Consider the following 27261-nt stretch of genomic DNA (forward strand, 5'->3'; position numbering starts at 1 on the left):
CTTTTTCTCCTTAGCCCAGCACAGACACTTCTGACGTTGTTTTTAGTTCAGGAGTGGCTTGAGGCATAATCAAGCTTTTTGGAGATGATGATTTTATTTTCCAGCAGGATTTGTACTTGATTGGCCGCCAAACTTGCCTGACTTAAACCCCATGGGAAATCTATGGGGTATTGTCAAAAGGAAGATGAGGAAACAGAGACCCCGAAATGCAGACGAGCTGAAGGCCAATATCAAAGCAACTTGGGCTACCATAACACCTCAACTGTGTCAAAGGCTGATCGCCTGCATGAAACGCCGCCTTGATGCTGTAATTAGTGCAAAAGGAGGCCCAACAAAGTACTGAGGGCACAATACAGTACATTAACACACTTTTCAGAAGGCCAACATGTGTTTAAGATCCTTTTTTTATTGGTCACATGAAATATTCAAATTTTGTGAAATACTGTTTTTTTTTTTTTTTGGTCTTTAATCCATAATCACTAAAATTGAAACAAATAAAGGCTTGAAATATTTCACTTTGTGTGTAGTGAACTAATATAACATACAAGTTTCATTTTTTGAAACAAATTAATGAAATAAATGGACTTTCCCTCGATATTCTCATTTTTGGCACATACCCGTATAGTTAACTTCAGCCTCTTGACTTTTTCTCTGTCTTCTCAATGGCATCTACTAACTTACATCTAGAAGAGGCAAACAAACTTTTTTCTCCAGTGCTAATAGTGAAGTGGTTCTAAACATTACACACTTACGTATTCATGCCAACTCTGTCCTTTGAGATTTAAGGAACCACAGACCAGTAGATTTATAAACCATAATACAACTAGTGGCTAAAACCATTATTGGCCATCAAAACCATCAAGGCACAGCCCTCAATGTGCTCTCGTTTCATTAATGAGATATATACACTGCCTTATGAAAGATGTAGGAAGTCTATATCTTTAATAAGCATCATCATCGTCGTCGTCGTTTTTTTTTTTGTTTTTTTTTTGTGGCACCATTCTCATCCCTTGTGTGTATTTCCACCTCTTGCTCATCTCTAGTGCACTTTGATCTCCTTTAGTGAGGAGATGAGGAGAGGTGGTCCTACTGCAAGCTAGCGACTCGTTATTTAGGTTTGCGTCAACGGCCGCTTGGATTTTTTAAGTGATTTCTGAGGAGATACATGTGATATAAAGAGGCATTCTGATTTGAATTGCATTATTATTTCAATCTTATGAAATGAGTAATATCTTAGTTCATATTCTGCTATTATAGTGTATTGTAACGTGGTTCAATTGAAGCACGACGAATTGCAAACGACAACCATACTATCAACCAGTTTTCCTGCTACAGACACTGCCAGCCATATCATAGCACAAAATAAAAACATTTTACGTGTTATTTTGTATATTTGAAACGAAGAAATAGATCTCAAACGACTTTCTGTTCTTATTCTCCGCTACGTTTATTGTCATCGACCAAAATGCCTGTTTTATTGCATTTTGGGAAAACGCAGTGGGCGTCCGCTTTGAAATTATCCTGTGTTGCATTGATGATATTCCTGGGTAAGTAAAACAAGCTTATGCAATGGGGGGGAAAAAAAGAAGGACATTATTAAAAGGACAATTCGACGTTTTAATTTCAATGTACCAGCCAAACAGATCTAGTCAGGTATATGCATTATAAGAGGATGCTTATAAAATTAGGCGTGTGTCATTACATCATAGCGTTTGATAGTTATTGTTACTGATCATCTGTCAGATACATTGAGCAACAATGTTGTGATGTTTTCTTCACATAGTCATCAGAATTATCACTGCTTTGATTGTGATGCCTTGTGAGAGCATTCAGGTTGTGTAAACAGGACATATGTCTATATGTCCATTCTTATTTTTCCCATTTATTGTCACACAATAGGAGTTATAGGGTAGGTTTTAAACAAGCAGCTTTGATAAACACTGCAGTGCTGCAGGTTTATTGATCTGTTTAGCATTGAACAATTAGATCCGTGTCATATTGATGATATAGAGTCTATAGTGTTTTTATCACTCCGTTTGTTTATTTGTTTGTTTTGGGGGTATTATTTAGTGACGCTTTATTTAAGTTACATCGTTAAACCAGTAGGTGGCAACAAGAGAATGTGTTTATAAACGAGTCATCGAATCTTTCTCTCAAACAAATGATTCTTTAACACTGACTTATTTAAAAACAGAGATACTTATTTATTCTGTTTAGTTTTGAACTATTTTCGTTCAGGATCAAAACGTATATTGTGAATAAAATGTAAGTTAATGAACTTCAGGTTCACTTCCATCCATTGGCTGTTAAGTGAAAATGTTGATAAAAATATAATAAACAATGATAATAATGAACTGGAGGCAATACGTTTGGGTGAGGAAAAGGGGCCTGATGAAATGAATCAATATAGTAGTTTTATGTTTACATTTGCAAATTCAGTAATAATACTAATAATACAAATCAAGGTATGTCTGAACAAGCAAACAAGTCTTGTTAAAATAACAGTCATAACCAGTGTGCATGTTTTGGTTGTTTTGCGAATAGGTTTATTGCTACAGCTGTTGCCTCATAAAACGATTTCTGTTAAAGGCTGTATTAGGATTATGTGTTTTAACAGAAGGCAGATGACCTACTTTTTTGCGCATAATCCATGTGGTATAGTCCACAAATTTTAATTCATTAAAATCTAAGCGAACTACTGTTCATTCTAGGCTTAACCAAAGAGTATAGAAGTACTTCTATACTCTTTGGCTTAACACAAAGGAAAGGAAGTTGAACACAGCTGAACTGGGAAGTTATTCAAGTTCAAGTGAATATAATGCCGTTTTTCTAAACAGTCACTAGATGGCGTACAAAACTGTGTTTCAGTGACTGTAGAAGAAACATGACCTGCAATTATAATTAAACCTAGTTTCACAAAACTGTCTACCTCCAAAAAAAAATCCTCATACTTCTAATCTTAAATTATTTATTGACTTTAAATGATATGGCCATATGTAAAAATCTAAGAGCCTCAACTATTAGACATGTTATTAGACAAACACACCCTACAAATCGCAATAAAAAAGATAATTGCCACTAGAATTCACATGCTCACATTTCATTTAGAATGTATTTATTTTAAATAAATGACACCTAGTTTGATATTTTAATTATTGCAATAGGATTCATAAGTTTTCAAATATATTGTATGTATGCATTTTAATACAAGTTTTTTTTATTCTCTAGAGAACTTGGCCTTAGTGACTTCTCTTAGCAAAATGATTTGCATATCAATACCACATTCATGTATACAGATAAATATATGGATTGTAGCAATATTTGTGCGGCATCCTGTTCTCAGGGAGATTGAAGTTAATAATACATTTCAGTCAGCTTCCTGAAAAAAATATTAAATTATTCCACAAAACCTAAAAGCTACTGAACCCAATCTCACTATAGAAACCTCCTCCACTTTGACTTCTTCAGTGTAAAGGTTTTACTTTTTTTTTTTTTTTTTTTTAAATACTATGAGAAAACGCATATCAACCCCAAACTTTTGAATGGTAGTGTGTATGCATTTAAAAGAGAGGATATAAAATATAAAAAAGCAGTACATATCTGCTGTACTTTTAAATGTTTTGTTTATTGCAATATTGTCACAGATTGTTAGTTTAATTTCAAGGGATAGTTCACCTACAAATGAAAATTGTTCAGCATTTACTCACCATTATATTATTCCAAAACCACCCACTTTATCTTGCAAAGCAAAACATTTCCTGTAAATGTGCGAGACTTTCAATTTATTAGCTGCTATAAACAGAACAAAAAAGCTACATAAGACTTATTCCAAGTCTTATATATATATAAAAAAAAAATCTGTTATTCACTGAAGATTTTGTCTAAGAATCTTGGTTGCCATTCAGTGTCATTGTATATGGGAAAGAGCAACTCCTTTTGTGCTCCATAGAAAAAAATAATAATACAGATTTCAAGATCAAATGGGTAGATGACAAAATATTTTTGGGTGAACTATCTCTTTAAATAGTGGATTGAAAGATAAAATCCAACTGCAGTACTGAATGTGACATATGGACTATGAGAAAAAGATAACTGTTAATAGGCTTGTGAAGATCTGCTTCTCACTGAAATACAGATGCCTGGATTTGCCCACAATATTTCAGTCATTAGGGAGAAACACACTAAATGTGGTAAACTTAAACCACTGAAGCAGTTTTTTTCTGGTTACATTAAGTTTAAAAACTTTACACTTTCACTTTTGAAATTAAACAGAGGATCTTAGTAATTAACAAATATCAGATGCATATGTGTGAGAAATTAAACGAACAGTGAAACACCCCAAAGCTGTTAGACTGTATAATAATCTGGAAAACTTGAAGTCAGTGTTTATATGTTTAGGAAGATTTTTCATATAATGTTTAATGTACTTAAAGGATAGTTCAGCCAAAGATAAAATTCTGTCATCAATTACTCACCCATATACTACGGGGCCGTTGAATGCTTGAATCTATTTGACTGACTAACGTTCTAATAGTGTGCATTATTTTCAGGGAAACGCACAGCGAACGTAGTTCCAGGCAGCGCTTGACTGCATTACATGTCTATATCACTTCGCCACACAATTTCAGTTATCTCAAAGGTCCTTACAGTCCAAAACAGCAAAATAACCAAAACCCAAAACGACACTGGCCAAACAAATAAATACAGTAAACAGCAGGATAAAAACGACAGATTATTTCCATGTTTTTGCCACAATATTACATTTTATTATGTACTGAAAGCACATACTCTATTTCTCCCACTCTCTCTCCCTTACAGACGCACACACATACAGTTTGCACACACGTTAGCATACGTGCTAATGTTGTTAGCGCTGTTCTGACGATTAACAACTTAAAAACTACATAAAAACAGTCGTTAGTTTTGTTTTCTTTGGACACAAGAAGTATTTTCATAGCTTCTTAACATTGCAGTTGGACAACTGATTAAATGAACAACTGTCACATGGACTGTTTTAACAATGTCCATACTACCTTTCTGGGCCTTGAACGTGGTAGTTTCATTGCTGTCTATGCAGGGTCAGAAAGCTCTCTGTCTTCATCAAAAAAATCTTATTTTTATTTTTTTTAAGGTGAACTATCCCTTTAATGTTGATATATAGAATGCATATTTTGTTTTCATTTGGATTTTTTCATTAGAATGCTACAGTGTTTTCTACTTAAATCTTTAGATTGATATACACAACCCTCAAATATCTATATTGTAGTGTTATCCTAATATTGTAATCATAATGAGCACAAATCGTAATTGTTGCTTAGCACGTTCATTGTGTCTGCTTAACTGAACACAAGTCATTAACTAAGCACATAACATATATCATAGTATAACTGTAAATTACTGCCATATGGATGTTACTTTGACACTCATCTCTGGCTGATAACAGAATATTTCCAATTAAGGGCTATGTGCAATAAACATGTTTTCTGTAAAACAGAATATTTCATTAAACATGAAATTGAAAATATGAAGCTTTGTAAAATATAAAATTGTTTTACTCAAAATGGCCAAAGTAGATAACAAAGATGATCAAAACCGATATCCATCACATTATTTTTCTTCTCACAAACCTTCAGATATTAAAAGTGAATAAAACAGCAACAATAAAATCAACTAGGTTAGCAGGCATCAGATATAGCCATCAGTTCATACTGCTTTCTCTCTGACAAGCGGATGCGATGAGACCTGTTTTCCTGTTTGGTCAAGTAAAGTTCAACCCACTGTAACACTCAAAACAAATATTTTCTGTAGAGCTGCTTTGAAACATTATGTTTTGTTAAAAGCACTATCTGAAATGAAATCTATGTGATAAGTTAGGTCAAAAGTAAGCTAAAAGATATAAAGTCAGTGTTGTATAATATAAACTCGCAATTGTATGGAAAAAAATAATTTGAAAAAACCCCTTCAATGTTAAATTTTAATTTGACATTGGAGGAAAACATTTGGCATCAAACTCCAAAAAAAAAAAAAACTGCTTTCAACACCCTGCTGAAAAAAAAAAAAAAAAAAAACACAGCTAAAACCAGCCTAAGCAGTTTGGCTGTTCTAAGCTGGTTTAAGTAGATTTTTGCTGATTTTAGCCGGTTGTTCCAGCAGGTTTCTCAACCAGACCAGCTAAGGAAGTGGCAAAACCCCTCTAAAACCAGCCTGCTGACCAGCTAAGACCAGGCTGGATGACCAGCTAAAACCAGCCTGAGCTGATTGGCTGGTCTTAGCTGGTTCATGCTGGAAGTAGCTGGTTTTCGCTGGTCTCCCAGCCTCTCTATGCTGGTTTTAGCTGTTTTGTTTTGATATAAACAAATGTATTATGTATAAAAGTCGAAGAATGTTCGGTGCAAACCCAAAAAAGCTGCATCTAGCTTATAATCACTTTAATATGAAAACACAACAGACAACAAATCCATTTGTCTTAAAGTGGTGGAACATAGTGCAGAACAAAGTGCAGCCATTAAGTTCCTCTAACAGGGCATTGTGTATCAAAAATAAAAAAGGAATTAAAATATAAAACAGCACTAGACACTAAAAGTAACCCTAATCGTGTTAGCATCATGTTAACAACATGCTAACAAAATATTAATTGTGTTAGCATTATGCTAACAACATGTTAACACAATTAAAATGTTAAAACAAAATTAACATGGCATGATGTTAACATGTTTAAACCACTGTTAACGTGATTAGCATAATGCTAGCAACATACTAACATGTTTTTAGCATGAAGTTAGCATGTTGCTAACATGATGCTACCATGTTTTTAACAAGAAGCTAACATGAGTAGCATGATGCTAGCAACAATTTGTTGTCATTATATCAATTTTAACCCATTTGTGCCTAATTTTTTTCTGAATGGTTTCATGCATATGTTAATAGTGTCCTATGTGAATGTGTTTTGTATTTGATTTCTCCATTTTTTTTTTTAGCATTTTTTTAGGTAGTATCCTCCATACCTCATGTGACAGGAAGGAAGTCAATGTTTTTTTTTTTTTTTTTGTTTTGTTTTTTTTCTTCTTCTTGAAATCCTTTATTTGGTTGTTTGCTTGCATGTTATTAAGACATAAAACATAGATAACATCTAGAAAAATACTTACAAAAGGAAAATGACAACTGAACTGCAGCAACTATAGTTGCCGGTAGGCTTAAATGGGTTCAATCTCACACTATTCACTTTTAAAATTAAAGAGAGGATATCAGTAATTAAGAAATATCACATGATTATGAGTTAGAAGAGAAATCAGTATCCATTGTGAAACACACTACACAAATAAACTGCAATTGAAATTAAATCTGTGATAAATTAGGTCAAAAGTAGTCTCAGCCTCAGACGTCACACCCACGGAACGTTGGCTAAACGTCTGATGCATATGGTACACTTAACTGTGAACACTTCAGGAATGTCGAAGTCATGATCTGATTAGTTTAATTTGATCGGATTTCCGGGAAACGCGATTATTAACTCCGTGTCGCGTTTATTTTCGGTCCGCCGGGAAACAAAGCGCAGACTGATTTACTTGCATTTGCTAAAAGATGCTTATGCAGACGCCATTGTTGTTATACACTTTTGCGACATTTGCGAACAAATTACTGACTTACTGCTTGTTCTCCCTCTTCTTCGTTAACTTTCAATGCTGGTTATTTCAATGACTGATTTGTTGCACGCCAGTCTGTTGCTGTGGGGCATTTCCACGCACTGAAACGTGACTCTGAACGAAACGAACTGTGATTGGTTGTTTGATTGGTTGTTCAAACGTCCTCATGGGCGGGCCTTGGCCAATGAAAGCTGCCATGAATTCCAGACCTTTAGCCGTCAGTCTGAAGGTCTGGCTACGCGAGACTAGGTCAAAAGTAATGTAAAAGTTATTAAGTCAGTACAGCGTAATATAAACTCGCAATTGCGAGAAAAAAGAAAACAACTGAATTTGTATTTACAATTCGGAGGAAAAAAAGAAATGTGAGATATAAACTAAAAGTCACAGTTCTAAGAAATAAAGACTTTTATCTCGCAATTGTGACTTTTTAACACGTTATTGCGAGTTATTAAATCAGAATTATGAGATAAAAACTTGCAATTCTGAGAACATATCAGTCTTTTCCCCCTCAGAATTGGACTCTATAATCCGCAATTGTGAGTTTATATCTTACAATTCTGAGAAATAAAGTCAGAATCTAAAAGTAATCCAAAAAGTAGTCAAATAAAAGTAATCTAAAAGTAATCCAAAAGTAGTACAAAAATTTTACCTAAAATGTGTAATCTAATACATTACTGACTATTTTCAAAATTTTCGTTACGTAATTTCGAATCAGAAATGGATTAAATTTTGTAAGTAATCTACCTAGCACTCTATGTACTATATGTATGTTACTATATGTATGTTTTTTTTTGCGTGTGTGTGTGTGTGTCTGTGTATGTGTGTGTGTGTATCATATTATTTGTTTTTGCATGCACATCCAGCTCCACAATGTACCTTGTCCACATTTCTCCTTTTACCATAACCTTGAGAGCAGAAAAAAAAGAGGACACAGACAGCGCAGGGAGGCTGTAGGGATGGGGTTTGTCAGAGACTGTTGTGTGAGAGAGGGTGAGAGAGAGCTCCACTGCAGTATTTTATGCCTACAGCACTCTGAACCAGTGAATATTGGTACATAACCATCAAATCAGTACCCCAAGAGTGGGCTAAATACGTCAATGCTAGTCATACCCCTTATGTCCATGCTTATATAAACCTAAAGATTCACAAACAAGAGTTTACATATATTAAAATTCACTGTAGCTTTTAAACCACAATAATTTGAGTATTATTACTGATTCTTGCATGGATTCAGAGATTAAATGTGCATGGGGTGTGTGACGGAGTTTTAAAGCGTCCCTGCTGTGGTACAGACCGCAGAGAGAAACGGACTAAATATACATGAAGGTAAAAGGGTGGGTGGAGACGATATTGACGTAGTGCTGGTATTGAGTAACACGCCTGGCCAAGTGCTGACTCTGCATGTGTGTGTGTGTGTGTATATATTTATGCTGAACGTGTGTGTGTGTGTGTGTGTGTGTGTGTGTGTGTGTGTGTGTGTGTGTGTGTGTGTGTGTTTCAACCCACACTGTAGGATACAGTGACATGTTGCAGTACTGCATCATTTGTAGCACAAAAAAAAGCTATGTATATAATGTATTGTTGCATATCTGTATAGTTCAAATGTTGCCTTGTTAGCACTCTGGATTTAACGCACTATAAATCATAATAGTTACTAAAGCTATTCACGTATGCGAGGTTTGTGCGTGTGTGCGTATGTTTTCTCTGAACACAGCTGCTGTAGTTCTTGCTCTCTATCCGTGAGGACACCTGATTTTTCTAAAGGGAGGGGGACGGACTAAACTGCAGCACTTTGAGGGGGGTGGGGATGGGATGGGATGGCATGGGAGGGTGTGACGAACTTGCTGCTACTACTGCAGAGAGCCAGGCCGATAAAGCATAACTGCTGCAGCAGTGGGAACTTGTCCAGAAACACAAAACTCCTGACTGCAGAGGGATGAAATGGTGCAGAGATGGAGAAAATAAACCTTTAAACAATGTGATATATAAGATGTAAGATACACAGTATCAGTATCACATTTCAGCAACCATTTTAGTGTATCTTCTCAAGGGACAATACTAAAGAAATGAAACTTGGATATATTTTAGAGTAGTCAATGTGCAGCCTGTATAGCAGTATAGATGCACTGTCCTCTGAAAATAACTCAACATACAGCCATTATTGTCAAAATAGCTGGCAACAAAAGTGAGTTCACCCTAAGTGATAACAGCAGTATGTTGTTTAACCATGCAAAGCCACATGTCCTAATTATCATGTTTATGTTTTGTCTGCTTGACAGGACTTTACAAACGTGTCTATCTTGTATTAGAGCAGTTAAAATTTGGTGCTTTAAGTACAATTCTCTCATACTGACCAGTGGATGTTCAACATGGCACCTAATGCCAAAGAACTCTGAGGATTTGTGAATTAGAATTGTTGCTCTCCTCTCTCTCTTGGTTCAGTAACGTCCTGAAACCGAGTTATACTACAGTGGTCAGGGTCAGACAGAGTTTTTCCAAGATGGGTTACATTTGGAACAGGTCTTGCAAGGGTTGATCAAGTTGAGCGCTCGTTCTGTGTGCAGGTGCAAAACCTGGCTTCAAAAAACAGATGCATGACAACTGCCAGCATTGCTTTAAAGGTTGCAGAAGTGGAAGGTCAGCTTGTCATTGCTCAGACCATACACCACACACTGCAACGAATCGGTTTGCATAAGCGTCATCCCAGAAGGAAGCCTCTTCTATGGGTGGCTCACAAGAAAGCCTGCAAACAGTTTGCTGAAGACAACCTGTCCAAGATCATGAATTACTTTAACCATGTCCTGTGGTCTGATGAGACTATAAGATAAACTTGTTTGGCTCAGATGGTGTCTAGCATGTGTGGGGATGCCCTGGTTAGGAGTACCAAGAAAATTGTGTCTTGCCTACGATCAAGCATGGTGGTGGTAGCATCATGGTCTGGGGCTGCATGAGTGCTGCTGGTACTGGGGAGCTGCAGTTCACTGAGGGAAACATGGATTCCATTATGTACTGTATATTCTGAAGCAGAACATGATGTCTTCCCTTCAGAAACTAGGCCGAACAGCAGTATTCTAACATGAGAACGATCCCAAACACACCACCAAGATGACAACTGCCTTGCTAAGGAAGCTGAAGGTGAAGGTGAGGGGGTGACCAAGTATGTCTCTAGACCTGAACCCTATTAAGCACCTATCGGGCATCCTCAAGTGGAAGGTGGAGAAGCACCATGTGTCTAACGTCCAGCAGCTCCATGAGGTTCCATGATCAGGATGATTAAAGCAGTGCCAGATAACAATGGTGTTAACGCAATATATTGACACTTTGGACAAGTTCACTTAAGGTGTACTCACTTTTGTTGCCAGCTATTTTGACAGTAATGGCTGTATGTTGAGTTATTTTCAGAGGACAGTACATCTATACCGCTATACAAGCTGCACTTTGACTACTCTAAAATATATCCAAGTTTCATTATTATAGTATTGTCCCTTAAGAAGATATACTAAAATGGTTGAGGGGTGTGCTCACTTTTGTGACATACTGTATCAGTCTTTTTGCCTTCAGAATTGTACTTTATAACTTGTAATTGTGTATTTATATCTCACAGTTCTGGAAAAAAAAAAAAGTCAGGAAAGAATTGTGAGGAAAAAGTCAGAATTACGAGATGCAAACTCGCATTTGTGAAAAAGAAAGTCAGAATTGCAAGTTTTTTTATCTTACAATTCTGACTTTATTTCTTGCAATTGAGTTACAAACTAGGAATTGCAAGATTTGCGAGATTTTAATATTTGAATATGAGTGTATGTCTCTCAATTCTGACTTTTTCCTCGCAATTCTGACTTTTTTTAATAAAATTGTGAGTTTATATATTGCAGCTATGAATTTTTTTTCTCAGAATTACGAGTTTATATCTTGCAATTGCGAGTTATTAAGTCAGAATTGTGTGATATAAACATACAATTCTGAGAACAAATCAGTCTTTTTTCCATTTTGAATTGGACTTTATATCTCGCAATTGTGCATTTATATCTCACAGTTCTGGAAAAATAAAGTCAGAAAAGAACTGTGAGGAAAAAGTCAGAATTGCGAGTTTTTATCTCATAATTCTGACTTTATTTCTCAAAATTGCAAGTTTATACCCCACTATTCTGACTATACAACTCACAATTGTGAAACAAACTTAGAATTCTGAATTTTTCTGACAATTGTGACATATAAACTCGCAATTGCAAGAAAAACAGTCAGAATTACAAGATACAAACTCACATTTTGTGAGAAAAAATAATTGTGAATTTTTATTTCACAATTCTGACTTTAGAACTGCATTTACAAACTTGCAATTTGACTTTTTTCCTCAGAATTGTGACCTTATTTCTCACAATTGCGAGCTTATGTCTCGCAATTCTGACTTTATAACTCACAATCGTGAGTTTATATTACAGAATTCATAGAAAAATGTACAAAATTGCAAGTCTCACTTTACAACTCACAATTTTGACTTTATATCATGAGAAAAATAGTCAGAATTGTGAGATAAAATGTCACAATTATGTTTTTTTTTAATTTTTTTTTTACTTTTTTCCTTCAGTGGTGGAAACGGGCTTCCATACATTTTAACATGATAAACATTTGCTTGACAGAAACATCTCACCAATTAGATGGCACTTGTTAGAAGTGTATATTTGCATCTCTTGTAGCCTGTCCAGTGAATTCCATGGATGTGTTGGTGCCACCACAGATCAACGCTCTCAACGGGACAGATGTCAAAATCCCCTGTGCGTTCACCTCATGCTACAAGTTGGACCCCAACAAGTTTGCCATGAACTGGACCTATCAGGAGACAAGCAACAGCACAGAGGAGATGGTAAGAGAAAACAAAGACTAAACATAATAATACCGTCGTAATACCAGTTCTTTAAAGTTACACAATTCGCTTGTTTCTTTACCTTTCCCAATCTACCTTCATCCAAAATGTCTTCTTTTCCAAGTTCATGACCTACAAGAACAAGATAATGCCCTTAAAGTCCAGTCGATTTGGAGATCGAGTCATATTTTCTGGAAACCTGGATAAAAACGACCTGACCATCACTATCTTAGATGTGCAGCTGACAGACGAAGGCATCTACAACTGCTATGTGCGCAACCCTCCAGACCGCATTCAGGGTCATGGCACCATCCAGTTCGTCGTGCTGACTGAATGTAAGGCATTCAGCATGGGCCAAAAAGCTGTACTAACAAAGTTTTTTTAACTAAAAGCAGAGTTAGTTTTTCAGGAGAGGCCATGATGAATAGGGTTTCCTAATTGCAGGTGTTGTTAAGTGCAGAATTAGAATAGAGCGCTGCGTTGGTGATGTGTTTTTGTAGGCCAATTCAAGGTTGTTTGCTCCTCCTGTCGTTCCAAACCCGTAAGACCTTTGTTCATCTTCAGAACACAAATTAAGATATTTTTGACGGAATCCAAGAGCTTTTGTTGTGGTTTTCAAGGAATTGAAAACAATTGCACCATTGACCAGCTAAAACCTGGTCTAAAGTAGTAACACAGTATTTGTTTTTTTATGCGCCTATAATATAATATGTGCCTATAAGTGGGTGCACAATGTGCATACCGTGAGGGAAAAAAATATTTGATTCGATGCTGATTTTGTACATTTGCCCACTGACAAAGAAATTATCAATCTATAATTTTAATGGTAGGTTTATTTGAACAGTGAGAGACAGAATAATAAATGCATTTTCAAAGAAGTTAAAACAGAGGTCAGATATTTCTTATAGTTGGCCAGCAGGTTTGCACAGATCTCAGGAGGGATTTTGTCCCTCTCTTCAAGTCATTAAGGTTTTGAGGCTGACGTTTGGCAACTTGAACCTTTAGCTCCCTCCACAGATTTTCTATGGGATTAAGGTCTGGAGACTGGCTAGGCCACTCCAGGACCATTGATGTGCTTTTTCCTAACCCATTCTTTTGTTGCCTTGACCATGTTTTTTGGGTCATTGTCATGCTGGAATACCCATCCACAACTCATTTTCAATGCCCTGGCTGAGGGTTCTCACCCAAGATTTGAAGGCACATGGCCCCGTCCATCGTCTCTTTGATGTGGTGGAGTTGTCCGGTCCCCTTAGCAGAAAAAATACCCCCAAAGCATAATGTTTCCACCTCCATATTTGATGGTGAGGATGGTGTTCTTGGGGTCATAGGCAGCATTCCAACTCCTCCTTTAAACACGGTGAGTTGATTTGATGCCAAAGAGCTCGATTTTGGTCTCATCTGACCACAACACTTCTCCCAGTTCTCCCACACCCAGTTCTCCTCTAAACCATTCAGATGTTCACTGGCAAACCTCAGATTGGCCTGTACATGTGCTTTTCTTGAGCAGGGGGACCTTGCGGGTCCTGCAGGATTTCAGTCCTTCATGGTGTAGTGTGTTACTAATTGTTTTCTTGGTGACTATGGTCCCAGCTGCCTTGAGATCATTGCAAAGATCCTCCCAGTTAGTTTTGAGCTGATTCCTCACCTTTCTCATGATCATTGAAACCCCAGGAGGTGAGATCTTGCAAGGAGTCCCAGAACGAGGGAGATTGACAGTTATTTTGTGTTTCTTTCATTTGCGAATAATTGCACCAACTGTTGTCACCTTCTCATCAAGCTGCTTGGCGATGGTCTTGTAGCCCAAAACTTTTTTTAATGTGTTTTTCTGGATTTTTTGTTGTTATTCTGTCTCTCACTGTTTAAATAAACCTACCATTAAAATTATAGACTTATCATTTCTTTGTCAATGGGCAAACATACAAAATCAGCAGTGGATCAAATAATTTATTTTTTCCCTCACTGTACACTCTGCTTATTACACAATCTGACTTGTGCAGTGGATGGTCTGCTCGTTCACAACCAAATCAGTTTTCTCTATGGAGAAGCATTCCGTCTTTGCTCATGTAAATAGTGAATCCACCATGGTGCATGCGCAACTGGCTTTTAAAGTTAATGGGAGATGAGACTCTGATTGGTTTATTGAACGTTATGGCTAAAACACACCCGTGACTAGGCATGGGATGATAACCGGTTTCAAGGTTTACCGCGGTTTGAAATAGGGATGCACCGATCCGTATCGGCCGATCACTTGCGCGTTTTGTCAGTAAAGCCGGTTCTGTAATCAGCGGTAAATGCCATCAGGTGCGTGATTTCACGTTGAGCCGTATATACTACACACAGCCGTTGTTCACTGACGAGCTGCGCACTTTCACACTGATAATGAACATTGATTTGCGCAGCTCGTCGGTAAACAACGGCTCAACGTGAAATCACGCACCTGATGGCATTTACCGCTGATTACAGAACCGGCTTTACTGACAAAACGCGCAAGCTTTATCGGCCGATTCGTATCGGTGCATCCCTAGTTTGAAAAAGTCACGGTTTCAAAACCGCAAACAAAAAAAGTTATACCGTTCCTACGATATGTGCATTTTTTGTGTTGTCAAAGTGAAGCGCAGGACTCTCTACTAGGTTGTGTGTGTGCGTACCTGCAGCGAAAACAATGCAGCCCCTCCCCCAGCGGTTAGTGCTGGCAAGCGCGTGTCTGTGATTGTGCACGTGCTCCGCAGTCAGTGAGACTCAGCGGTAATATAAGTTCAGGATGGCCAAAGGAGGTGAACCCCCACAAAACAGTGTGGGGAATAGCAGACTATATGTACTAACGTTACGTTTCTGTGATTGAACATTAGTACAACAAGTTAAAGTGAAATCACGTCTTTGCTTTTAAGCCTTCAGTCACGCTAAAGGTGCAGTGTGTAGGTTTTGCGGCATCTAGTGGCGAGATTGTGAATTGCAACAGTCCACCTCTCACCCCTCCCTTTACAGAACTACGGAAGCCCATACAGGATTAGAATCTCGCTGTTTTTGACAGCAACGAATAGTGAGATTTCTTGTAAAATGTAATTTAAGGAATTATATTTACTTAATCATTTCAAAAACTATGTTATTGTGAATATTACTATTACTTGTTCATCATTGTGTCAGTGTTTTTTTTTTTTCCCAAGCTGATAATTCTAAGTAAATAAAGACATAATTCTTCATTAAGGTCTTTATGCACCCCTGAAAACATAGTTATTGCACCTCTGTCTAGAGATCATCTTAAATATTACACAGTGCACCTTTAACATCTTTTCAAATTCACGGCTTTAAAAAAAAAAAAAAAAAACCTTGCTGGCTCTCACGTGTCTTTGAGTATTTGTTTATTTTTGGAGCTGTCACTAATGGTCATATTTATGCTTTGATCAGTGATTGCATTTTTTCCATTTAAAAGGATTTGTTTTTGAACATTTTATTTTGTTAATTATTGTTGAGCTGCAGGTTTAGGCTCACACAAGTGACTGAAATTTAATTTAATTAAGAAGATAAAATTATTTATTTTAATTATTTTGCCTGATGTTCCATGTTACAAAATGTTCTAAATGTTTCCTAAAATAAATTATACTGTGTTGAGTTAAAAAAAAAAAAAAAAACTTTTTACCCAGACATTTAAATATAACATTGTAGAGCAGTAATTACAATACAGTGATACCGTGAAACCGTGATAATTTTATCCAAGGTTATCATACCGTCAGAATCTTATACCGGCCCATGCCTACCCATGACTCATTAAAGGGATAGTTCACTCAAAAATGAAAATTTGACGTTTATCTGCTTACCCCCAGGGCATCCAAGATGTAGGTGACTTTGTTTCCTCAGCAGAACACAAATGAAGATTTTTTACGAAAACCGGTACAGTCTGCCAGCCAAATAATATGAGTGGATGGGCACCAGACCTTTAAAAGTAAACAAAAACATGCACAGACAAATCCAAATTACACCCTGCGACTCGTGACGATACATTGATGTCCTAAGACATGAAACGATCGTTTTTTGTGAGAAACTGAACAGTATTTATATCATTTTTTACCTTTGATACACAGCCACGTCCATCTGTCCTGAGCACAATGTATCGTCACGTGTCTGTGCGTGTTTTTGTTTACTTTTAAAGGTCTGGTGCCCATCCACTTCCATTATTTGGCTGGCAGACTGCACCTGTTTTCTTCTTCTTAGGAAACAAAGTCACCTACATCTTGGATGCCCTGGGGGTAAGCAGATAAACATCACATTTTCATTTTTGGGTGAACTATCCCTTTAAGAGAATATATAAAACCATGCAGACCTTTTTTTTTTTTTTTTTCGTCGTTAAACTAGCAAAAGTGGATTCGAACATGCCCTAAGTGCACTTGCACCATGCGTTTCAGACAATGCATTTAGTTTGTTAATAGTGTCCACAATTTATTTTCAGAATACACTTTTTTGGAGAAGCTATATGCTCTAGTGTACTTTGTTGTTAGCATCACTAATTTCTTGTCCTCCTCTGCCCAGTGCCACCACCAAGGGATTCGACCATTGCTGTGGCCATCGGGGCATCTGTGGGGGGAATCCTAGCTTTGCTCATTCTGTCCATGGTGGTGGTGAAGTGTATTCGCAGACATAAGAACCAGGAGCTGATCTCAGATGAGCAGAAGATGGAGGAAGAGGGCAAAGCAGATGGAGAAGGAGGCACAGAAGAAGCAACAAAGTAAGAATTTCTTTCTTGTTTGCTTTTCTTGGAATATTTTTTTTTTTCTCTATAAACAAACTGCTTACTTTAAATCCTGAAACAGACAGCCCTAACCCGCCATCTTAGCCCTGGAGGCCTAACGGATGGTGGAGCTCCATCCTACACATTCTGGTAAAACTGATTGCTAGCAAGTGTGTTTTAGTGGGTCATGTGACTGTGGTTGACAGTAGCGGTTGCGAGTTCTTCATCTTCGTTTCATTAGCCTGTTCTCTGTTTTTGAGTTCTGGACTCAAATTTCCTGGTTACTATCAGCCTGTTTGTAGTCTTACTTTATCTGGTTGGATTCTGTGGTGTCTTTGTTGTGGTGGAATATTGTATTATTGTTATTATTATTTTTTTAAAAGTTCTTTGAACATATGTGACCTATAATTCTCTTTAATTTTCTATGTACAAAAAATCTGTAAATACCTATATGTGACACTGGACCACAAAACCAGTCATAAGGGTCTATTTTATGAAAGTGAAATTTATACATCATCTGAAAACTGAATACGGTTGATGTACGGTTTGTTAGGATATGACAACAAAATCAAAATACTAAGAAAATCATCCAAATGAAGTTCTTAGCAATGTGTATTACTAAGCAAAATGTAAGTTTTGCAATATTTACACAAGGAAATTTACAAAATTTATGTATGGAACATACATTGGCATAAAATAAATATCAATCATTTTGACCTATACAATGCATTTTGGCTATTGCCACAAATACACCCATGCTACTTAAGACTGGTTTTGTAGAACAGGGATATATAACTTGTATATATAAAAATGTGGTGTTCTAGTTGCTAGTAAATTTCAGTTACAAAAAAAGGTAAGTAACATGTAACATTGAATTAAAATGTGACATTTTGAAGTAGAAAAACGTCTCAGGTTACGTATGTAACCCTAGTTCCCTGAAGGGAATGAGACGCTGCGTCGAAACACTTTGGGAACGCCCCCAGCGTGACCACACTCTGAATCACGTGTGTAATCAGTCCAATGGAATCGCGAGACGTCACGTATGTGATGACGTCACCGACCAGTAAGCTTAAAAGCACGTACGGTGAGAGCAGCGCTAGCTTTCTGGAAACAGCAAGCGCCGCAGGGATGCCGGAAGTATGGCCTCGAGACGCAGCATCTCATTCCCTTCAGGGAACTAGGGTTACATACGTAACCTGAGACGTTCCCTTTCAGGTCACTTACGCTGCGTCGAAACGCTTTGGGAACGAGAATGCCCACGCCGCCATACTGAGGGTGTCCCTGCCGGATTAGGGCAAGAGAACGAAGGAGCCGGGAGAGGCTCTGAAATCTAGGCCATAGAACCTAGCGAAGGTTAGGGGCGTGGACCAACCCGCAGCATTACGTATCTCCTCCAGGGAAAGTCCCGAGAAGAAAGCTTCGAGGCAGATACTGAATGGGTAGAGTGAGCCTTGGCTCCCAGGGTGGGGGGAGACCAGAAGGCTCAAGGGCTACCGAGATGGCATCCAAAATCCACCGGCTTATGGAAGGCTAGCAGGATTGCCTCTCCTAGGAGGGCCGAAACAGACCAAAAGTTGGTCAGCCTTCCTCCACAGTGTAGTTCTGTGGATGTATGTGCCCAATGCTCACACTGGACACATACAAGTAAGCTTCTGATGGCCGGGCTCCCGAAAGGGAGGAGGATGAAAAGCCTGCAATACAACAAGGCGTGGTGCAACGGTGGGGACCTTATGGACGTATCCCGCATTGGGATACTGAAACACTTTGGGCATACCAGGCGCAAAGTCAAAAAGGAAAGGGCCACAGAGAGGGCCTAAAGGTCCCCAACCCTCTTGAGAAAGGTTCGAGGGGAGGCTCACACAAAGCCTCTAGCACCACAGCCAGGTCCCACGTAGGGACGTGAGAGCGTACTGGAGGCCTCAACCTCAGCGCACCGCAGAGGAAACATGTAACAAGAAGGTGTCTGCCCACTGAGAGCCACCGAGAGGGGCGTGGTAAGCCGAATAACCGCCATGTAAACCTTCAGGGTGGAGTGGGTCAACCCTGCGGAGAGGTGGCCTGCAGGAACTCCAGCACTGTACCAACCGGGCAGTTAACTGGGTCGAGCTGGCAGTCTCTGCACCAAGAAGTGAAGAGTCTCCACCTCAGGGCATACAGTTTCCTCGTGGAGGGAGTTCTGGAAGGAGGATGGTCTCCAAGCTCCGGGCGGGGGTGAGGAATCGCCCCTGCCTGTGAGAGGAGATCCCTCCTGACGGAAACTCCGTGGAGAGCCGCAAGAAGGGAAATCAGGTCCGAGAACAAACTCAGCCTGGCCAGTATGGGGCCGTGGACCGAAGTCCACAGGGGCGTACAGACGTAGCCTCAGCCACATCTGTACCATGGCATCCAGTCCAGTGGGCTGGATGACTCCGAGAGACAAAGTGCTCTCAAAATCTGCTTCACCGCATAGGGATGAAGCATCAATTCCCCGGGCCTCAGCCCCTGCCTCGACAGGATGTCTGCTCCTAAGTTGAGATGCCCAGGGATGTGAACTGCTCTCGGTGGAGGAGTTCCCCTGGGACCACACAGGGATCTGGTGCACCAGCTGTGCAAGGGGCACAAACACAGACTTCCCTGGTGGTTGATGTAAGAGACCACCACTGTGTTGTCGGTGCGCGCCAACACATGGTGATCTCTTAGGCCTGGGAGAACGTGTCTCAGTGAAACACGGCCAGCATCTCCAGGCAAAAGAGTGCCACATGAGATGATGACCTCTCTGTAGACCAAGAGTTGAGCGGCCACTCATGACCGCTCCTCAACCAGTGAGGGACGCATCGGTTGCAAGCATGCCGCGGCAACGAAGAGCTCCCCACACTGGGCCCTGAACCAAGATTTTCTTCGGAAGTCTAGGGCACGAAGGGATCGCCGCGTGACCCTGATCATGCAAAGTGGGTTTCCCATCAGGGAGAACCCGCTTGGTCTCGAGCCACCACTGTAGGTGTCTTATGTACAGCAGGCCGAAAGGTATCACGTTGGACGCAGCTGCCATAGATCCAGCAGTTTCTAGAACTGCTTCACAGTGAGTGACTAGCCCTTTTTCACCCTCGCGACCACGGTGCGGATCGAGTCAACACGAGCAGGAGACATTTGTGCCTGCATTGTGGACAAACCTCACACCATGCCCAGAAAAGTGGTCCTCTGTAATGGAGAAAGCACACTTCTCTTGGCGTTGTTAGTCTTAACCCCAACACTTCCAAGGCGGAACAACACCTCGATGTTGAACTGCCAGCTGCTCAGATTGAGCCAAAATCAACTAATCGTTGATAAAGTTGAGCATGCAGATGCCCTGGAATCGCAGAGGAGCCAGAGCTGCATCCACACGCTTCACGAAAGTGCAGGGTGAGAGTGCAGGGCCAGAGGCCGCAGGCTGAGCAGCCACTCATGACCGCTCTCCAGCCAGTGAGGGACGCATCTGTCGCAGGTGTAATGCGGCGACAAAGAGCTCCGAGCACTGGGCCCTGTGGCAAAAACCAAGGCTTTATCCACCTGTCTGAGGCACAAAGGGATCGCCGTGTGACCTAGCTCATGTGAAGCAGATTTCCCCTCGGGAAACCCGCTTGGTTTCGAGCCACCACTGTAGGGGTCTCATGTACAGCAGGCCAAAAGATATCACGTCGGACGCAGCTGTCATCAGACCCAGCAGTTTGTAGAACTGCTGTACAGTTAGTGACCAGCCTTATCTTACTTCTCACGACTGTGATGAGGATCGAGACGACACAAGCAGGAGACATACGTGCCTGCACTGTGGTCAAATCCCACAACACGCCCAGATAAGTGGTTCTCTATAATGGAGAAAGTACACTTTCTTTGGCATTTAGTCCTAACCCCAGCTCTTTCATGTGTGACAGAACAACATCTCAACGTTGAACTGCCACTTGCTCGAAATGAGCTAAGATCAACCGAATGTTGACATAGTTGAGTATGTGGATGCCCCGGAGTCACAGAGGAGCCAGAACTGCATCCGCACACTTTATGAAAGTGCGGGTTGAGAGTGTAAGCCAAAAGGAAGAACCCGAATTTGGTAAGCTCTGCCCCTGAGAGCAAACCTCAGGAACTTCCTGTGTTGGGGAACAATGAAGAACCGGCTGTATAACCCAGGATCTCACTGTGAGGAAGGACCACCTCGATGGCCTCTTTCCCCAGGAGAAAGTTTACTTCCTGTTCCATAACCAGAGCCTGCTCAGGATCCACCAAAGTGGGAAGACCCCACTGAAGAGGGGAGCCGAACTAAATGCGGTAGCCCCTCTCTTCAGTGTGCAGGACCCATGAGACACATTTGGCAGTAGTTTCCACACTGCCAAAGAGTCTACTAGGGGGATCAGTCTCTCGAGACTGACCTCTGCTGTTAGAGGAACGGCTAGCTCGGGGTCCTGAAGCGGAGACCGGCAGGAAAGCACCCAGCTAGCTGTTCAGGGGACCTCGATGGAGGTTGCGAGCCTCCCAGCACCGCTACGATGTCGGGCGGTAACTGAGAGATATGCTCGCTGGGGACCACTGCACCCTGAAGCACCTGGTGGTGGCAGGGATGGCAAAGCGGTCCCCTGAGGACACTGAGGAGAGACGGGCACCGTATGAAGAGCTGTTAACCGCTCTTTCCCAGAGGGGACTGTCCTCATTAGCCCTGAGCCATGCCATCAGGGCTTATTATAGTTAATGAAACTGTTTGCAGTGAGTGGCCAGCCTACTTATACTCTCTTGACTGGCATGAGGAAAGATTCAATCAGAGCAGGAGACAAACGTGCCTGCATCATGATTGAATTCCACACCAAGCACTGAAAAGTGGTTCTCTATAATGGAGAAAGCACACTTTTCAGTCACAACCCCAGTTTGGCGAGGACGACACCTCAATGCCGAGCCGCCAAAATGCTCAAATGAGCATTAATTAGTATTTATAGGGTGAAAGTGGAGGAATGGCTAACTTAGTATGGGCTGCCTGTATAAATGTATTTAATTCCTCAGAATTAAATGACTATGGGAGCATAGCTAACATTCAAGATACTTCATATGTGCTTTGTGAATGAACACAGCCCGCCCCCTCAGAAGTGGACTGTGAGTACTCAGCTCCCGAACAAAGCTACACATAAACCGTGTGAATCTCCGCAGCCCATTTACTTTAGTTTCTAAGTAGGAAGAGCTGAGAGAAACCAGCAATCTAATATGCAGTCTGTTCAAACGCAAACAGCTGTGATTCCACAATGAAAGCCTCCGCTCTGCCTCGGCAAAACGGGACTTTGCGAGCGAAGCGTGCACAGCGAGAATGCGAGCCGTCAGCTTCCTCAAAAGCTGACACCGCCCACTTCGTCACGCACTCTCACTCAAGGGAGAAGAACCACAGCGCGGGCTTCGGAACCCCGAGAGAGAATGCGCTAGATCCATGGAAAAGGCAGAGATGGATCAAAGATCGTCTCTAACCCGCTTCATAGATCTATGTGCAATCCCCACGAGAACAGCTGCCGCCCTGCCTCGGCAGAAGCGGGACTGAGCCGCGGGGAAGACAATACGGCATTCAGTTCCCTCGAGAACTGACTCCCGTGCTTCGCTCCCAGACAGACAACAAATAGACTGCGTGTATCCCCTTAAGAGGAGCACACAGAATGAAATGCTGCTGCTTATTTGAAGGACACAGTGACACTCTCAAATAAAAGCTGTGCAAACTGGCACATAAAAACAGAGTGACACAGACACACACACATAGAGCGCTTGCTGAATGGCAGAAAGCTAGCGCTGCTCTCACCGTATGTGCTTTTAAGCTTCCTGGTCGGTGACGTCATCACGTACGTGACGTCTCGCGATTCCATTGGACTGATTACACACGTGATTCAGAGCGTGGTCACGCTGGGGGCGTTCCCAAAGTGTTCCGACGCAGCGTAAGTGACCTGTAAGGGAACTGAAATAGTATTTTCTTCTCTCACATTTTTTGATTGTCTTTCTTATTACATTTCAGAAATTTAAGCCTCCTGCCTGAAGATGTGTGAAACTTGTTTGACTCTTCATCCTATAACTGTCTCATTCAACATTCCTGGGTTTTCTTGTGTAGCAGTCAAACTTGTCATGTTAGGAAGATCTCCACCACAGTGCCATGGTGTCCAGTTACCGACGAGAGGGTTTCAAACAGCCTCTTCCACTAAATATGACAGGTTAATAGTTGATAAGAACTTCCTGCAAAACTCTTTGTTTGGACCACACTTTGTTCAAAGTCAACTAATGTATTTTTTCTTCAACTTCTGCCACTTTTAGCACTATTGATATTAGCCATCCAGTATTTCTGCTGAGAATTTTCTAAAGAGATGAATTTTAAATTATACAAAGTCTCACCTGCCAAAGTGTTTTTACCCTTAAGGTGTTTATACGTTTTGACAGTTTCTTGAGAAATCACTGCCCTCAACGTCCTCTCAAGTGGATGTAGAAACATACCGCGTGTGTTTGTGTGTGTGCCTTCTCATTGCGCCAGTTTGCTCCTATTGAGTCTAAAAGTTTATGCTGTTTTTACAATGCAGGAAGTAGAACAGCAAAATATTAGGCAGGACTGTAACTATACATCAGTGTTCGAAATCTATAATTTGCTAGCTTACAGCACATAAAACACCTCCAAAACATGTACAATCATTGCATGACAATTTTCTTACGCATGATACACACAATTTGCACAAAACAAATCATCAATTTGCACAAGCTTCTGGCACATTCCACAAATAGGTTATGCTTTGCTGTCCAATGACATTTTTTAAAAGCCTTAGAGGAACAAATCGTAATAAAACGGACTTCCCCAGTTACTAAATAAATAAATACAAATTTGTGAGCCCCCAAAAATGAGCTGATTTAGAAGTAAATAATCTCTATTTTCTAAGATCAAACAAATAGCCTACACTCTTAAAAATAAAGGTGCTTCACAATGCCATAGAAGAACCTTTTTTGTCTAAATGGTTCCATAAAGTACCTTTAACATTTGAAGAACCTTTCTGTTTCATAAAAGGTTCTTTGTGGTAAAAGAAGGTTCTTGAGATTATAAAAAGGTAAGAAAGAGATGGTTCTTTAAAGAATCTTTGACTGAATGGTTCTTTGTGGAACCAAAAATGGTTCTTCTGTGGCATCGCTGTGAAGAACCTTTTAAAGCACCTTTATTTTTAAGAATGACTGGGTAATTTATGCTACATTTGCTCAAATTTACAACCCTGCTTTTAAAAAAGAAAACAAGAAAGAAGTTTTGGGCACCCTATTTATGAAAAATGCCATTTCCAAAACATTGCTTTTACACATAAACATCATGTCAGGTGCAATGATTATGTGGCAAGTTAAACCTTATCTATTTATAGATAAAACACAAAAAAAAAAAAAAAAAAAACCTATACAGAAATTTGATTGTTAATATCATTGATTGTGTTCAACACGTATGTTGTGGTGTGTTATTTGGAATGTGTGAATTTATTTGACATGAGTATCTTGAACGTATAAGCTGTGAAATTATTTTTGTTTTTAGTCAGTACTATATTTATAACACTTCATATTAGCCTCATAATCAAATTTCACACGTAATCACGTAATGTGTTCTGAAAGAGGCTAAAAAGGTTTCAAATTGAGTAACAAGCAAATTAAAGATACTGGATTAAGTCAATGCACCTTTGATGGAAAGAAAAAAATATACATTTCGTATGACATCTTATTGTATTATGTGTGTATAAAAAGGAAATAATTAGGAAAAAGAACCAATACTATAGCTATTTAGTCTAGAAAGAGAAAATCTGCTGTTTTCATAATGACTGTGTTGGGAATCCATTTTGATAGTGAAACACACAGTGATTGTGAACTCACTTTCAGTGGACTTGTAGTAGATTATGTAGGGAAGGGGCAGGTCCCCTACATACCATCTGCTAAATGGAACAATATCAAAGAATAGCCTCGATATTATTACAGTATTTTGTGTTATTATCAGTAAAAGTGAGGAGTATGTTTTAAATAGTTTTATTCAATAAAAAGTAAATATATCTAAATATATATTATATGTATGAATATTGTAATCTTGAATGATGTTGAAAAGTAGCAGCATATGTCTTATTTAAACATTCTGTGCAAAACAATATCATAGAGATGTAGGCTCATTTAGCCTACAAACAATTCTTCTTTGTTCTGGCATTAAAACTCATAAAGGTATACAGTATTTGTCTACAGATCAGTTTAAAGTATTTTAGCACTTATTTTACTTCACCACATATGATTACTTGGGTTGCATGTAGTAACCATGCATTCATGCAGCATAGGCCCAAAGCCTGGAGCCACAGTGATTTTAAACCCAGGGAACCTTCACCCTCTGCTAGGCAAAGCCGACACCCATACTGGCTTCCGTTTAGTCACACTTTAACTTACTTAATGCCCTTCTGGCTGACTTAAACTGCTTTTTATTTACACATTTAGTTAGTAACTTATTAATTCTGACACTTTCACATCATATTCCAAAAAGTATTTAATGGATTAAGTTATATTGCTTGTTGTTGTCCTATATAAAAATGTACCATGATGGATTCTACTGTTACCTCAATAATTTTGCTCCATTTATTGCATTTCATTCATTGTAAGGGAATGTATTATTTATTATTCTTTTTATTACTATTATTGTTCATTTCAATGTTTAATTCAGTGTTGTTTTATTGTATTACGAACCAAAACTGAGATTTACATATTGTTTAATCATAACTGTATTCAATGATAATCATGTATTCAATGACACTTAGTTACTTTGTTCACGTACACATGTACATTGTGAAACATACTGTATTTTTACCACCTTTTTTGCATAATGTGAATGACACCAGAACTACGTCCGTAAAAACATCTGCTAAGGATTTAACAAAACCATTAAGCTCATAAATAGATTTGCTGCTCAGCAGTTAACATTAAGCCACCTTGTGAAATTCAGACTGTGGCACAATGATTTTATGGCTAGCGCTATTCATAGGTTGACTTGCCAAGAAGACTTGCTAGATCCCTGATTACTTTCTATTAGAATTAGACAACAACATCCTAGTTACTTGTTTACATGTATTAATATGTACTGATGCATAGGCATGATACTGGGTCATTAAATATAATTGCAAACTGTCAGAAGCCTTATATTATACTGAAGGTGAATTTTATCACATATATGATGTAACCATGATACCATATTGTTGGTTGTACTGCCTTGATGTTTTCTTTAATGCATTTGCCTATTCATTTGTACATCAAGATCATATAAACATACCATTTCTATGGGCATAATCAACAACAGCAGTCGAGCGAGGTTGGTTGGAATGGTTTGGGGACCAGATTTTTGCTCGTTTTTTCATCATGCATGCCTCTGTTTTAGTGTCTCGCTGAAGGTCTTACTCTGGCCTACTTTAAATACATATGCTTGCACTGCACCATAAATGTGAGCTGCATCACTGATTGTTTTTTCAATAAAAAATTACGAAACAAAGCATTTTGTTCCTGTCACTTTTTACACCTTTCACTTAAAATATTTAAACTGAAATGTACCCTGATAGCATGTGTACATCACTGAAATGTCTATTTGACGTCTGCTTTTACTGTACATCTGCAAGACATTTTTTAGAGTGTTTGCTCATGCAATACGTCTATTGGACGTTTTCTATCAGATGTCAAATAGATGTACAGCATCTCACAAAAGTGAGTACACCCCTCACATTTCAGCAACCATTTTAGTATGTCTTCTCAAGGGACAATACTATAGAAATGAAACTTGGATATATTTAAGATTAGTCAATGTGCATCTTGTATAGCAGTATAGATTTACTGTCCCCTGAAAATTACTCAACATACAGCTATTATTGTCAAAATAGCTGGCAACAAAAGTGATAACAGCAGTATGTTGTTTAACCGTGCAAAGCCACATTTGTCTGCTTGACAGAACCATACAAAGTTGTGTATCTTGTATTAGAGCAATTAAAATTAGGTGATTTATGTACAATTCTCTCATACTGACCACTAAATGTTCAACATGG

General features: G+C 39.3%; 1 protein-coding gene and 1 long non-coding RNA gene across 5 annotated transcripts in view; one reads left to right on the plus strand and one right to left on the minus strand.

Moving 5' to 3' along the window:
* Positions 1–27261, minus strand: part of LOC141284834 (uncharacterized) — a 46589-nt gene that overhangs the window by 5149 nt on the left and 14179 nt on the right. For 2 of the 3 annotated variants that reach the window (XR_012338498.1, XR_012338500.1), the window contains exon 3: positions 12292–12470. This is a non-coding gene — a long non-coding RNA (uncharacterized lncRNA). Of the gene's footprint in view, positions 1–12291; positions 12471–12586; positions 12637–27261 lie in introns of all 3 variants that reach the window. The other variant, XR_012338499.1, reaches the window with a different exon arrangement.
* Positions 1302–26718, plus strand: scn2b (sodium channel, voltage-gated, type II, beta). Of its 2 annotated transcripts, XR_012338497.1 has the most exons (6): positions 1302–1547; positions 12338–12504; positions 12629–12839; positions 17029–17224; positions 17310–17377; positions 23211–26718. XR_012338497.1 is itself a non-coding variant. In XM_073817854.1 (5 exons), exons 1-5 carry the CDS (start codon positions 1466–1468, stop codon positions 23239–23241), a joined length of 687 nt encoding a protein of 228 aa, XP_073673955.1. In that variant the 5' UTR covers positions 1302–1465; the 3' UTR covers positions 23242–26718. The 2 variants fall into 2 exon arrangements, 1 of the variants encoding a protein (XP_073673955.1); XM_073817854.1 differs by lacking the exon at positions 17310–17377.

The sequence above is a fragment of the Garra rufa genome, chromosome 14, assembly GCF_049309525.1.
Source record: "Garra rufa chromosome 14, GarRuf1.0, whole genome shotgun sequence".
Lineage (NCBI taxonomy): Eukaryota > Metazoa > Chordata > Actinopteri > Cypriniformes > Cyprinidae > Garra > Garra rufa.

What these genes read in the sequence shown, in the direction of transcription:
- scn2b (XM_073817854.1), top strand. Translation starts at nt 1,466, where the DNA reads ATGCCTGTTTTATTGCATTTTGGGAAAACGCAGTGGGCGTCCGCTTTG. An exon ending in TGCATTGATGATATTCCTGG is followed by an intron (nt 1,548 to 12,337) that starts GTAAGTAAAACA and finishes CATCTCTTGTAG; the next exon opens with CCTGTCCAGTGAATTCCATG. An exon ending in GGCACAGAAGAAGCAACAAA is followed by an intron (nt 17,225 to 23,210) that starts GTAAGAATTTCT and finishes ATTACATTTCAG; the next exon opens with AAATTTAAGCCTCCTGCCTG.